This window comes from Vipera berus, assembly GCF_964194415.1.
Source record: "Vipera berus genome assembly, chromosome: 1".
NCBI lineage: Eukaryota > Metazoa > Chordata > Lepidosauria > Squamata > Viperidae > Vipera > Vipera berus.
The window spans coordinates 353,084,768-353,099,364 of NC_138202.1; the positions used below are offsets into that span (position 1 = coordinate 353,084,768).

At 42.3% G+C, this 14,597-nt stretch overlaps 1 protein-coding gene across 2 annotated transcripts in view; it reads left to right on the forward strand.

Moving 5' to 3' along the window:
• The window catches only part of HNF1B (HNF1 homeobox B), a gene marked incomplete at both ends in the record, with an annotated part of 97,014 nt that overhangs the window by 66,652 nt on the left and 15,765 nt on the right, over positions 1 to 14,597 (forward strand). For both annotated transcript variants that reach the window (XM_081346599.1, XM_081346600.1), the window contains one exon: positions 12,255 to 12,424. In XM_081346599.1, coding sequence (XP_081202725.1) covers positions 12,255 to 12,424 — 170 coding nt within the window. The remainder of the gene's footprint in view (positions 1 to 12,254; positions 12,425 to 14,597) is intronic.

Sequence of the window (14,597 nt, forward strand, 5' to 3'; positions counted from 1 at the left end):
CAGCTTCTGCCAACCTAGCAGTTCGAAAGCACGTAAAAATGCAAGTAGAAAAATAGGGACCACTTCGGTGGGAAGGTAACAGCTTTCCGTGCGCCTTTGGCATCCAGTCATGCCGGCCACATGACTATGGAGACGTCCTTGGACAAGCGCTGGCTCTTCGGCTTTGAAACGGAGATGAGCACCGGCCCCTAGAGACAGAAACGACTAGCACACATGTGTGGGGGAACCTTTACCTTTACCTAACACACATTCTAAAATGAAGCAATCAATCTGTTAGATAATAATAACAACAATAACAATAATAAAGTTGGAAAGGACCTTGGAGGTCATCTAGTCCAACCCCCTACTCAGGCAGGAAACCCTGTACCATGTCAGAAAAATGGCTGTCCAGTCTCTTCTTAAAAACTTCCAGTGTTAGTTGAATATGAAGCTAGCTTGGTGATGTGACTGCTAAACAAGCAACTGCAATATTACTGGAAATAAAATTTTGAAACAAAGGGAGTAATCGTTCTACTTTATTCTGCACTGGTCCAAATCTATTGCAAGCATCTTGCCAATTCTGGGTGCCGCATTTTTAAAAAAAAGGTTTTATGCGGGGTTTGTTGCTAAACACTAGGAAAAAAGTAAAATATGCAAGGCAGTAAAACTGTCACAATAGCTTTCAATTGCAATTTAAAAAACAAACAAGCAGAGAAATCAGAATACAGGTAGTCCTTGACTTACAACCATAATTGTGAACAGAATTTCCATTGCAAGTCAGTAAAGTCATAATGTGAACCGCCATGTGACTGGACCTGATTTTATGAGCATATTTTAACCAGAGTTGTTAATGGAACCGTGTGGTCATTAAACGAATCTGGCTTCCCAAATTTTCAATTTATGCCTCTGTCATAAATGCTAGCTGGTTGCCAAGCACTCAAATTACAGGGATGTGACTGTGGTGGGGGAGGGGGAGGTGATGTGATGGTTGTAACTTTGAGGTCAGGTTTGAAGTCCATTTTTCCCCCCAAGTTCTGAAATATAACACCCTTTAAAAAAAACCCAAAACACCTTTTTCTGCAGGAAGTAGGAAGAAAATTAGATAAAAACCAATTTGCACCTCCCTCTCTCCATCCAATGGTTAAAAAATAAAATCTGTGCTTAAACAGAACTACGGTTAATTCTTGGCTAGCAACCACAACTGAGCCCAAAATTTTTTTTGCTAAGTGAGACAGTTGTTCAGTGAGTTTTGCCCCATTTTATAACCATCCTTGCCACAATTTTTCAGGGAATCACTGCAGCTGTTAACTTTTGTTAAGTGACTCTGGCTTCCCCATTGTTAGAAGGTTGCAAAAGGGGATCACATGACCCCGGGACATGGCAGCCGTCATAAATATGAACCAGTTGTCAAGTTTCCGGATTTTGATCATGTGACCTCAGCGATGCTATAACGATTGTAAGTGTGAAAAGCTGTCATAGGTCACTTTTTTCAATGCTGTTGTAACTTTAACCTGTTACTAAACAAACTGTAAGTCAGTTCTGTGTAAATGATCACTTAAGGACACCTCAAAATATACTCCTGTGTGCAGGTTGGAAAGTCAGTTCCACAGGTATAGCCCTACGCCTAAATACAGCCAGTTTTAATATAATTTATCTGTACCAATATAATGGCTTTTCAGATTGTACCGTGGATATTTTAATAGTGTAATTTATTCTGTGTAAGCTGCCAAGAGTCTTTTTTCTTAGCGGGTATAGAAATATGATAATGAAATAACAATACAGGATGAAATAAATAAGGCAAAATACAGAGAGTCCTCAATTTATAACCAGTTCACTTAGTGACCATTCAAAGTTATGATGAATCTCCCAGAAGGTATTTATGAACTGGATTTGAAGTTATGTAACCCCTTCCGCCCGCAGTCACATGATCACATTTTGGGCACTTGGCAACCGGCCTGCATTTATGACCATTTGCAGAGTCTGCAATTTATAACTTATTTTTTTTTTCTGGAAACTATCATTTACTTCTGGTTTCTGGCAAAAAAAGCCCTTTGTAAACAATGGATTTACTTCACAACCTTAGCATTCACTTAATAACGGCAGCGTTTGTGTTTCAAGGTGGTGTTTGCTTAACGACTGCCACAAAAAAGTGTCATAAAATCAGATTGGTTATGCAGGTGCCTCAGTTTACAACCACAATGACATACATTGGTAATTCTGGGCTCTGTCATAAGTTGAGGATTACCTGTAGGCCGTTAAAACATCCTGCTTTTAAAGATTTTTCTCCACCAAACAACCAAGGTTCCTTAAACATTCCGTTTCAAAGGCAAATCTCTATGCCCGTGCTGGAGAGGAGCAAAATAAATTACTCATCTATTTATGTTTCTATTTTTAAAAAGGAAAATAAAAGCCCGGCCCTTAAAACTCGGCACCTTTGTTCTTATGATCTTCCCTCCCATTGTTCAAACAATGCTTCAGCTCTTCTGACCTGCCCCAGCCTGGGCACCCTTTGCATGAGTTTAGAAATACAGCTGAAGAATGTGGTGACAAGGTTTCTACTTGAGCAATGTTTACCCTGTTCCTGTCTGCGACCTCCGCTTCTCCTGGCCAGAGTCCATTTTTCAAAGAGTGTCCTTCCCATTAGAAGGGATGGGAAAACGGAGTGAAAGGCCTCTTCAGAAGAAAGCCTCTTGAGACCTTTGACACTGTAAGGTTGGGTCTATGCAAACAGCCCTAGATCCTAGATCAGGGGCAGGCAACTATGGCCCCCTTTACGACCTGTGGACTTCAACTCCCAGAATTCCTGAGCCAGCCATGGCTCAGGAATTCTGGGAGTTGAAGTCGATAGGTGCTAAAGGGGCTGCAGTTGCCCACCCCTGTCTTAAATGGACTGCCATATGCAGTGAAGTCTGGGGCAGGGGTTTCCAAACTTGGCAACTTTAAGTCTTGTGGACTTCAACTCCCAGAATTCCCCAGGAGCATGGCTGGATGAGGAATTCTGGGAGCTGAAGTCCACAAGTCTTAAAGATGCCAAATTTGGAGACCGCTGCTCTAGGGCAGGAGCAATTCACCTAGCATTACAAGATGTAGGATTAGACCTCAAGAAGGCAATGAACATAACCATAACTCCTGATGATCACTTGATACCATTGCTGGGCACTTGGCACTGGTAGTCCTCGTATTGCAACGACCATTGGGACCGACATTTCCATTGATAAACAAGGGGCTTGTTAAGTAGGTTGTGCCTAAGTTTACGACTTTTTTGCCACATCTCTTAAGCAAATCATGACAGTGGCTAAGTCAGGGGTAAGCAACCTTGGCTCTTTTATGACTCGTGGACTTCAATTCCCAGAATTCCTGAGCCAGCATGACTCAGCATGGAAACCTCTCCCTTTCTCCTCAGTATGGGTGGCTCAGGAATTCTGGGAGTTGAAGTCCACGAGTCATAAAAGAGCCAAGGTTGCCTACCTCTGCCCAGGGCTAAGTGAATCATGCAATCATTAAATGAACCTGGCTTCCCCCACTGACTTTGCTTGCCAATTAGAAAGATCGCAAAAGGCGATCACATGATCCCAGGATGCTGCAACCATCCTAAATACATGCCAGATGCCAAGCACCCAAATGTTGATCACATAACCATGGGGACGCTGCAGGTTGTAAGTTCAAGGACCAGTTGTCTGTTTTCACTGTCATTGTAACTTTGAACAGTTGCTTCATGAATGGTCGTAAGTCAAGGACTATCTGCTTGGCTTGGTCTTACCGATAGTCCTCAACTTACGACCACAATTGAGCCCAAAATTTGACATTGCTAAGCGAGACATTTGTTAAGTGAGTTTTGCCCCATTTTACGACCTTTCTTGCCACAGTTGTGGCAAGTGAATCAATGCAGTCATTAAATTAAAAATATGATTATTAAATGAACCTGGCTTCCCTATTGACTTTGCTTGTCCGAAGGTCGCAAAAGGGGATCACATGAACCTGGGACACTGCCACTGTCATAAGTATGAATCAGTTGCCAAGATTTTGATCACATGATCATGGAGATGCTGCAAGAGTTGTAAGTGTGAAAAGCGGTCATAAGTCACTTTTTTCAGTGCCGTTGCAACTTTGAATGGTCACTAAATGAACTGTTGTAAGTCGAGGACTGCCTGTATTATTTATTTATTTATTTATTTATTTATTTATTTATTTATTTATTTATTTAATATCCCGCCCTTATTTTTAGAAAGAACTCCACGTAGGGACATATCCAACACACCTTCCTCCTCCCAGTTTCCCCACGACGACAACAACCCTGTGAGGTGGGTTGGGCTGAGACAGAGAGCACCCAGGGTCACCCAGCTGGCTTTCATGTCTAAGTCAGGACTTGAACTCACAGCCTGCCGCTTTCTACCTTAACTAACTAGACCAAACTGACTTGAAGTGGCCATTTCGCCATAGTGGGGAAGCTAGCCTGGCTGTATGCACACCCCTCCATGTCATGGGAATTGGACAAGATGGTTGTAAGGTTCTTTTGGGGGGATTTTGGAGGATGGGGAGAGGAAATAAAAGGATTGGTAGTAAGTGCAAAAGAGGGGTGGGGATGAGATACTCCTTACAACAGGAGTCTTCAAACTTGGCAACTTTAAGACTTGTGGACTTCAACTTCCAGAATTCCTCAGCCAGCCAGGGCTGGCCGAGGAATTCTGGGAATTGAAGTCCACAAGTCTTAAAGCTGCCAAGTGGCTGGCTGAGGAATTCTGGGAATTGAAGTCCACAAGTCTTAAAATTGCCAAGTGGCTGGCTGAGGAATTCTGGGAATTGAAGTCCACAAGTCTTAAAGGTGCCAAATGGCTGGCTGAGGAATTCTGGGAGTTGAAGTCCACAAGTCTTAAAGCTGTCAAGTGGCTGGCTGAGGAATTCTGGGAGTTGAAGTCCACAAGTCTTAAAATTGCCAAGTGGCTGGCTGAGGAATTCTGGGAATTGAAGTCCACAAGTCTTAAAGCTGCCAACTGGCTGGCTGAGGAATTCTGGGAGTTGAAGTCCACAAGTCTTAAAATTGCCAAGTGGCTGGCTGAGGAATTCTGGGAATTGAAGTCCACAAGTCTTAAAGCTGCCAACTGGCTGGCTGAGGAATTCTGGGAGTTGAAGTCCACAAGTCTTAAAATTGCCAAGTGGCTGGCTGAGGAATTCTGGGAGTCTTAAAGTTGCCAAGTTTGAAGACCCCTGCCTTACAATGAGGTCTGATTAGCTGAGACATCTCTGTGCTCAGTTCTTGGCCGGAAGGGAAAACTTGTCATTGTACCAATGCAATGCAGAGGTTAAATGATGACATAGAAGTAGGAGGCTCAATTTAAGTCCATAAAAAAATCATTCGATGATCTTGAACCCAGTCTTCCTCTTTTTGCTTAATTTTTCTAGCAGGACTGTTTGGGGGTAGGGGGGCATGCATGAGGAATGAAATGAAGGGGAGCTCCAAGTAAAGCCATTTTGAGCTCCTGGGGCGGGGGGAAGCAGACTAGAGGCCGTCCTCAACTTACAATAGTTCATTTAGTGACCATTCAAAGTTACAACGGCACTGAAAAAAGTGACTTATGACCATTTTTCACAGTTGCAGCCTCTGCAGCATCCCCATGGTCACGTGCTCAAAATTCAGATGCTTGGCAACAGGTTCATACTTATGACTGTTGCTGTGTCCCGGGGGTCACGTGATCCCCTTTTGCAACCTTCTGACCAGCAAAGTCAGTGGGGAAGCCAGATTCACTTAACAACCGGATTGCTAAATTAACAACTGCAGCAATCCACTTAACAACTTTGGCAAGAAAGGTCGTAAAATGGGACAAAGCTCACTTAGCAAATGTCCCAGCAACAGAACGTTTGGGCTCAATTGTGGTCGTAAGTCGAGGACTACCTGTATCAACGAACAAATATACACATCGATGGATTTTTGCCTTGCTGCAAACATTGCAGACTCGCAAACAGGTGAAAGTGTCCTTGTTCCGGCTGCTTCCAGATAGCCAAAAACTTTAAAATGCTCACTCAAGGGCTATTTTATTTTAATTGTAACATCAGGTGACTTGGAAGATGAAAGATAAGCACACTCTGGTCCAATCCAAGCAGGAGTCTCTCCTGCTTTCTGGTTTTGTAATTTTTCTGTGGAGATTCTCAGTCATCCAGGTCAGGGTTGTCCCAAAAGTGCTTTTTCAAGAGGCAACTGGACTCTTTTGTTTTTCTCTGAAGACGTTTCGCTTCTTATCCAAGAAGCTTCTTCAGCTCTGACTGGACGGTGGGGAATGGAAGGATTTATACTCCTTGCAGACAGCTGGTCATTTGCATTCCTTTTAGAGAGTCTTTGAGGCCACCTGGAGGTTTATCTGTGTCCTCCAGGTTCTAGACACTGTCCTTTCAGCAGTTCCACATCCATTTGTACTACTCAGGTCTCCCTCAGGACACAGATAAACCTCCAAGTGGCCTCAAAGACTCTCTCAAAGAATGCAAATGACCAGCTCTCTGCAAGGAATATAAATCCTTCCATTTCCCACCATCCAGTCAGAGCTGAAGAAGCTTCTTGGATGAGAAGTGAAAGGTCTTCAAAAACAAAAACAAAAAACAAGACAGTCCAGTTGCCTCCTGAAAAAGCACCTCTGGGTTTTGTAACTGGATTTGCTGGGCTGCACACGGATACGTTTGGTGGATGCCCCATACGCTGCTTGTTGACTACTTCTGTGCAGCCCTTAGCTTAATTTCCAAATACCTTTACAAGTAAGCAGTCCCAACATCTGGCAATTGCAGTGTTTCCCCTTTGCACAGAATGGAATAATATTTTGGGAGGGGGGGGTGTTGGAGACAGAGGAAAAAGGGAGGCAAATAGAGAAGGATGAAAGAGAAGTTTATGCAGTCCTGGCTCATTGCCAGCGTACAAACCCCAGAAAATTAAACCCAGGAGAAAGTGGCATTCAATAAAAATGAAATATTATCCCCTTGCTTTAAGGGATGGCTACTACAGCAATATACATAACGGAGCAGGGAGAGGGAACGCTGAAATGTTTGAGTGTTTGTGATGGGCACACTCCTGGGAAACCTTTGATGGTTGGGATATAGAATAATAGAATGGAAGTTTTGGAAGGAATTTCGGAGATCAAAGGTCATGAGAAAGTATTGATTTTAAAAAATGAGGGCAGTCCCATTTACCAGGGAGCAACTGATGAGGTTTATTTATTTTATTTATTTTAATTCCATTTATATCCCGCCCTTCTCCGAAGACTCAGGGCGGCTTACAAGCTTAGCAGTAGCCTTCATTCTATGTATATGCCTGCTTATTAGGGCTTTCACACACACCCCCAAGCGGCATTATTACAAAGTCAGCTTAATTGCCCCCAACAATCTGGGTCCTCATTTTACCTACCTCGGAAGGATGGAAGGCTGAGTCAACCTTGAGCCTGGTGGGACTCGAACCTGCACTAATTGCAGGCAGCTGGTGTTACTTAAGGAGGCATTAGCCCACTGCGCCACCGAGGCTCTCCACCTTTTTCTCAATCTAGGACTGACATACAGGTAGTCCTTGATTTATAACCATTTGCCCAGCAACTATTTGAAGGTACAATGGCACTGAATAAAATGACGTACAACTACGTAGTCCTTGGTTTAACAACACTTCATATAGTGACTGTTCAAAGTGACTTAGGACTGTTTTTCAGACTTATGACCGATGCAGCACACCCACAGCCACGTGATTAAAATTTGGATGCTTGGCAACAGGCTCCTATTGATGTCACTTGCCGTGTCCCGGGGTCATGTGATCCCCTTTTGCGACCTTCTGACAAGCAAAGTCAATGAGGGAAGCCAGATTTTCTTAACAAACGTGCTACTAAACCCACAACAATGGTGGCAAGAAAGGTTGTAAAATGGGGCCATGCTCACTGAACACATGTCTCTCGTAGCAACAGAAATCTGGGACTCAACTGCGTCTACCTCTAATCGTTGCATTTACAACTATTGCAGCATCCCCTTTGGACCCGGAATCAAAATTCAGGAACTTGGCATGTATGTATGAATGGTTGCAGCGTCCTGGGGTCATGTCACGCATGTGTGAAGGGGGTGAAGCTGGTGGCTCAATGGTGCTTTCACCATCTGAACAAAACCAGAAAGCTTCTGCAGAGACCCACAGACTGGCCTGATTGCTTTGGCTGCTTAAACACAACCAACGATCCTTTTCCACGGTTGTGTTATTTTGCTTTCTTCGAGGCTTTCCTCAAAATTAGCGGAGATGGCGGACAGGCAGCATTTTTGGTGGATGGGATATGGCATTTTATAACAAATCACTCTGGAATCCCAGAACTGATAATAGACGTTTTGTTTCTCAAGCTGGGCTCCTTGGTTAATTATTTCGGATCTGCTTAATGTGCTTGCCAGTATGGCATCCAGGGGTTGTCTCTGAAGGCTTGGGACATTTATTTTTCACCGAGTTACACACCTCTGCAATGAATCATTCCATACCTACTTCGGTGCACCTGTTGAGCGAGAGGCAATGTCTGTTTTTCTTCGCTATTGCTAGTGGCTGCAACGAGCAATCAGTCTAAGGATGCTGGACTGCAGAACCTTAATATGTGTTTCATGAGAAGCATCCGATAGTGACACGGGAAGAGAACAACATGGAACATGGAACATCATCAGAGTTTCAAGGGACTTTAGAGGTCTTCTAGTCCAACACTCTGCTCAAGCACGAAACCCTATACCATTTCAGACAAATGGCTTGTCCAGTCTCTTAAAAGCCTCCAGTGATGGAACAACCACCTCTGAAGAGATACCAATGTATTATATACATTAAGCAAATAAAGAATACATATGACGTTTTGCAGAATGTATTCTGCTTCCACTCAGCATCTGGCAAGAGAGATCTCGAACAGGGTCCACAAACTTGGCCCTTTTATGACTTGTGGACTTCAACTCCCAAAATTCCTCAGCCAGCGTTAAAATGATGGTTGGAGGCAAGATGCTGACTCTCTAAACCAGGGGTCTTCAAACCTGGCTCTTTTATGACTTGTGGACTTCAACTCCCAGAATTCCTCAGCCAGGCAAACTGGCTGAGGAATTCTGGGAATTGAAGTCCACAAGTCATAAAAGGGCCAAGTTTGAAGACCCCTGCTCTAAACCGCTTAGAGAGGGCTTAAAGTACTGTGAAGTGATATATACTGCTCAAAAAAATAAAGGGAACAGAAAATAAGACATCCTACTATTAAATACAGTACATTGTGTTGTTTAAGTGTTCCCTTTATTTTTTTGAGCAGTATACAAGTCGAAGTGTTCTATTCTATTCTATTCTATTCTATTCTATTCTATTCTATTCTATTCTATTCTATTCTATTCTATTCTATTCTATTCTATTCTATTCTCTGTTCTTGTTTAGTTTTCCAAGGAAAAAGGTTGGAGAAGAAGTGATTGAAAAAGGAAAGAGAAAGGCAGAAGCCCTATTTAGACAATAGAAAAGGCTAAATTCACCCACGTAAACTCACAGGGCTGTTGAAAGGTGCCACAAAGTTAAATTAGCCATTCAGAGTGCATTGTAGGATGTCTTGATCCAGGACAAATGACAGCCATTGATGCTAAAATCCCTGGTTTGAGGATTAGTTACAGAAGGAGAAAGAAAGAGAATAATTTAGGCAGGAATAGAATAGAATAGAGTAGAGTAGAGTAGAGTAGAATAGAATAGAATAGAATAGAATAGAATAGAATAGAATAGAATAGAATAGAATAGAATAGAATAGAATAGAATAGAATAGAATAGAATAGAATAGAATAGAATAGAATAGAATAGAATAGGAAGGGACCTTGGAGGTCTTCTAGTCCAGCCCCCCACTCAAGCAGGAGAACCTATACCATCTCAGACAAGTGACTGTCCATCGTATATCGATATACCCAATTGTGAGAAAGCAAATCCTACGATGATTATAAAGAAGCAATGGTGAAATATAAAGTTTCAAGTAGTTAAAAAAATAGTCATTTGCAGGATAGTCTTTCTGAAAAGACAGGAATAAAGCATGTTGAAAAATATAAGACTCAACTGGGAGCCACAGGGATCTACTCATGTAGCAAATAAGGAATATTAAATAACGTTGGTGAGTATTTTTCTCGGGAAGGAGGAAACATTTGATGTTTATTTCACTCTGCCCAAAACATGAAAGTTGTGATCTCTGCGACAAATTTAAAAGTTGGAATCTTAAAACAAGGAAGCTGCCTGGCTGGGGAATTCTGAGAATCGAAGTCATAGGTCTTAAAGTTGCCAAGATTGGGTACCTCTGCCAGCTTGGTTTTCAGACAAATTAGCAATCAATAGACACACAGATAAATCAGTGCAAGGTAGTATGGGATGTACGGTATTTATATGCAATATTTGTGCAGTATTTATATTCAGTAGAATAGAATAGAATAGAATAGAATAGAATAGAATAGAATAGAATAGAATAGAATAGAATAGAATGGAATGGAATGGAATGGAATGGAATGGAATGGAATGGAATGGAATGGAATGGAATGGAATGGAATGGAATGGAATGGAATGGAAATATAGAATAGAACAGAACAGAACAGAACAGAATAGAATAGAATAGGACTTTGGAAGTCTTCTAGTTCATGGGTCTCCAACCTTGGCAACTTTAAGACTTGTGGACTTCAACTCCCAGAATTCCTCAGCCAGCAACGCTGAGAGTTGAAGTCCACAAGTCTTAAAGTTGGCAAGGTTGGAGACCCCTGTTCTTGTCCAACCCTGTGCTCAAGTGAGACCCTATACCATTTCAGACAAGTGGTTGCCCAGTCTCTTCTTAAAAACCTCCAGTGATGAAGCATCCACAACTTCTGAAGGCAATCTGTTCCACTGGTTAATTGTTTTTACTGTCAGGAAGTTTCTCCTTAATTCCAGGTTGTTTTTCTCCTTGATTAGTTTCCATCCGTTGTTTCTTGTCCTTCTCTCTGGTGCTATGGAGAATAGCTTGACTCCCTCTTCTTTGGGGCAGCCCCTGATATATTGGAAGACTGCTATCATGCCACCCCTCACCCTTCTCTTCTCTTGTCCTGCCTTATGGTGCTTTGGAGAATAAGTTGACCTCGTCTTCTTTGTAGCAGCCCCTCAAATATTGGAAGACTGCTATTGTGTCAAACCTAGTCCTTCTTTTCTCTAGACTAGCCAAACCTAAATCCTGCAACCGCTATGTAAAGAGACTGGCCAACAATTTATCTGAAATGGTGTAGGGCAGGGGTAGGCAACCTTGGCTCTTTTATGACTCGTGGACTTCAACTCCCAGAATTCCTGAGCCAGCCAGCTCAGGAATTCTGGGAGTTGAAGTCCACGAGTCATAAAAGAGCCAAGGTTGCCTACCCCTGGTGTAGGGTTTCCTGCCTGAGCAGGGGGTTGGACTAGAAGACCTCCAAGGTCCCTTCCAACTCTGTTATTCTATTCTATCTTCTATTTTATTCTATATATTGATCTCAGGCCTTGGAAATCTTGGTTTCAGCAGAATGTGAAACAACACTTATGTGCCCCTCTGAATACCTTTTGGAGGATTGAACCCCAAATGCTGGATCCCCCCCCCCCACCTAAGAATCGGTTATGCAGTCGGAAAGCCAGATTCAATTAACAAACATGTTACTAACTTAACTACCGCAGTGATTCGCCTAACAGCTGTGGCAGGGAAAGGTCGTAAAATGGGGAAAATTCATTTAACAACTTTCTTGCTTAGCAACAGAAACTTTGGGCTCAGTTGTGGTCGTAAGTCGAGACATATTGCTGGCAACCTGTGACTTCTCGTTCTGCTTTAGACATAAAACCCAGCTGGGTGACTTTGGTCTAATCATCAGGAGACTTGAGTTCTAGTCCCGCCCTAGGCATGAAAGTCAGGTGGTTGATTTTGAGCCAATCACCAGGAGACGGTGAGTTCTAGTTTCCTCCATAGGCATGAAAGCTGGTTGGGTGACTTGGGGCTGGTCCCCTTCTCTCAGCCCAATCCAACTCACAGGGTTGTTGTGGGACAAATACGAGGAGGAAGTATTATGTGTGTTCGTTGCCTTGAGTTACTTATAAAAGTAATAAACGTGGGATATAAACAAATAACAAATGCACTCCTACATTTTTCCTAATTGACTGGATAGCCATTTGTCTGAAATGGTATAGGGTTTCCTGCCTGAGCAGGGGGTTGGACTACTAGATGACCTCCAAGGTCCCTTCCAACTTTATAATTATATTATAAAGTATAATTTAACCTTAAAATTGCCATGATTTCTTCTGTGTGGTTGCATTTTCACAGGGGTCCGCTACAGCCATCCAGGTGGCAATGAAGTCACTTCTTCAGCTTCCATCAGCCATCATGGTAACAACTCAATAATGACCAGCAGCCAGTCCATTCTCCAGCCAGTATCTCCAGCCAGTTTGGACCCAGGTCACAGCCACAGCCTGCTGTCCCCGGACGGCAAAATGGTGAGCACACCTGGGCTATTGTACCTCCGGTGCTGATAAGATAAGTTGGCTTAGGAGGCAAAAAACAAACAGAACTTTCTTTTTTTCCCCTACATGTTAAAACTCTCCTTCTTCCCCCACCCCCCAAAAGACCAGCATTAAACAATGAAAGGCTTGTAGGCATGAGGAGGGTAAAGGCCTGAGTGCTGTCAGGGAAAATAGCCTTCTGACCTTCCCGTTCCCTGCTTAGGCATTGAAACATGCCAATAAAAACTGTTCTCAGGGTATTGATCGAATGCCTCTTGAATTGGCACAAGAGGGTGGATCACTGTTTGCTCTTCGCTGCTGATGACATTCCCCATGATTATTTTTTTTTAAAAAAAACCAGCCCAACAAAAACTTGATTAAGTCATCCCGGATTCCACTTCAGCTCTTCAAATTTTATAATTTTATTTAGCAAGCTTCAACCATCCTTTTTTCCCCCCTCCCTAAAGTTCTACAAATGTAGACATCAGATGGGGTGAAGGATACAGTAATTAAAAAATACTTTTATTAGGATAGCGCCGTTGATAACTTAGCATTTGCTGTAAGATTGGGCTGAATTCTTCTGTTCAAGCCGTATCATATTCTACTATAATAGAAAAATTGGTTTCGTTGAGTTTTGGGCTATAAGACATCCCAGCCTGGTACCTGATTTACAATAACAAATTTATTTTGGGTTGTCCTGAAGAACTGCATAAACAGGAAATAAAAAGAGGAAAAAATATCTTTTGTCTTTAGTTTAGTTATTATTTAGTTACTGTTTAGTTATTGGGCAGGTGAAAGTATAAATTGTTTTCTTCTGTGAGGTCCTTGATGCTGTCTGAGCTTGGTGATTTTCTTGCAGACGTTTTATTACTAAACTAGGTGATATTAGCACTGGTGGTTTCACCCCCGCACCTCTGTGATATATAGGAAAACAGAGGAAGCCATCCTCAAGTAGTAGCTGTTTAGCCTTCTCTACAACACCTTCAGCTCCAAAGGATGGTTTCATTGGTTTTGTATTTTACCTCAGGGTTGAAATGAGGGGTCCTTGGTGTTCTCTGAGCTTGGTGCCTTTCTTGCAGACGTTTCACTACCAAGCAAGGGAAACATCCTCAGTGCTAGTAAGGGAGTATTATTTATTTATTTTATTTTTATTTTAATTCCATTTATATCCCGCCCTTGTCCGAAGACTCAGGGCGGCTTACAAGCTTAGCAGTAGCCTTCATTCTATGTGTATGCCTGCTTATTAGGGCTTTCACACACACACCAAGCGGCATTATTACAAAGTCAGCTTAATTGCCCCCAACAATCTGGGTCCTGATGGTGTTACCTGGTTTGATAATCAAATGTCTGCAAGAAAACCACCAAGCTCAGAGAACACCAAGGACCCCTCATTTCAACCCTGAGCTACAAATATTCTTTTCTGTCGGTTATTTTCTTCTTTTCCCACTTTTTCAGGTAAACTTTCTCCCTTTCTCTCACTTCTTATTTTTCAGAAGAGGACATATATATTTTGATTTGTTTATAACCTTGCTGCTGTCTTAATAATAAAGTTAAAGGGTTGAAAAAAGAAACAAAATCAACACAAAAGGATTCCAGAGCTTACGTGTCAATTTCTCCCTCTTAATAATCCCAGCGTGAATAGGTGTTTCTGCTTTTTCTGTTTGTATTTTAATGGCGAGGGTCTTACCTACAATCTCTGTTCCCTGATTTAATTGGAGGAAAATTGCATAGGCATTTTTTTTACTTAGGATCACAAACCAGCTGTGAAAGTGCACAGCGCTTTACACCATTGTCCTGTGCAGGCTCATTTCAGAGTAAACTTAATTTGACTTTCTCCTAAGCCAGGGGGGTCTTCAAACTTGGCCCTTTTATGAATTGTGGACTTCAACTCCCAGATTTCCTCAGCCAGGCATGCTGGCTGAGGAATTCTGGGAATTGAAGTCCACAGCTCATAAAAGGGCCACGTTTGAAGACCCCTGTCCTAAGCAAATAGGGTTTGGGTTGTACTGTTGGGATAGCAAAACACAACTTTATCACTTAAAATGTATTCCTAATACAATAGCAGGTAAAAATGTAAATAGACCAGAATTTGACCTATGAATTATTTAATTCCTAGCATGTCTCAGGGGCCATTATTCCAGAGAATGCCATAATGGACCTGTGAAGT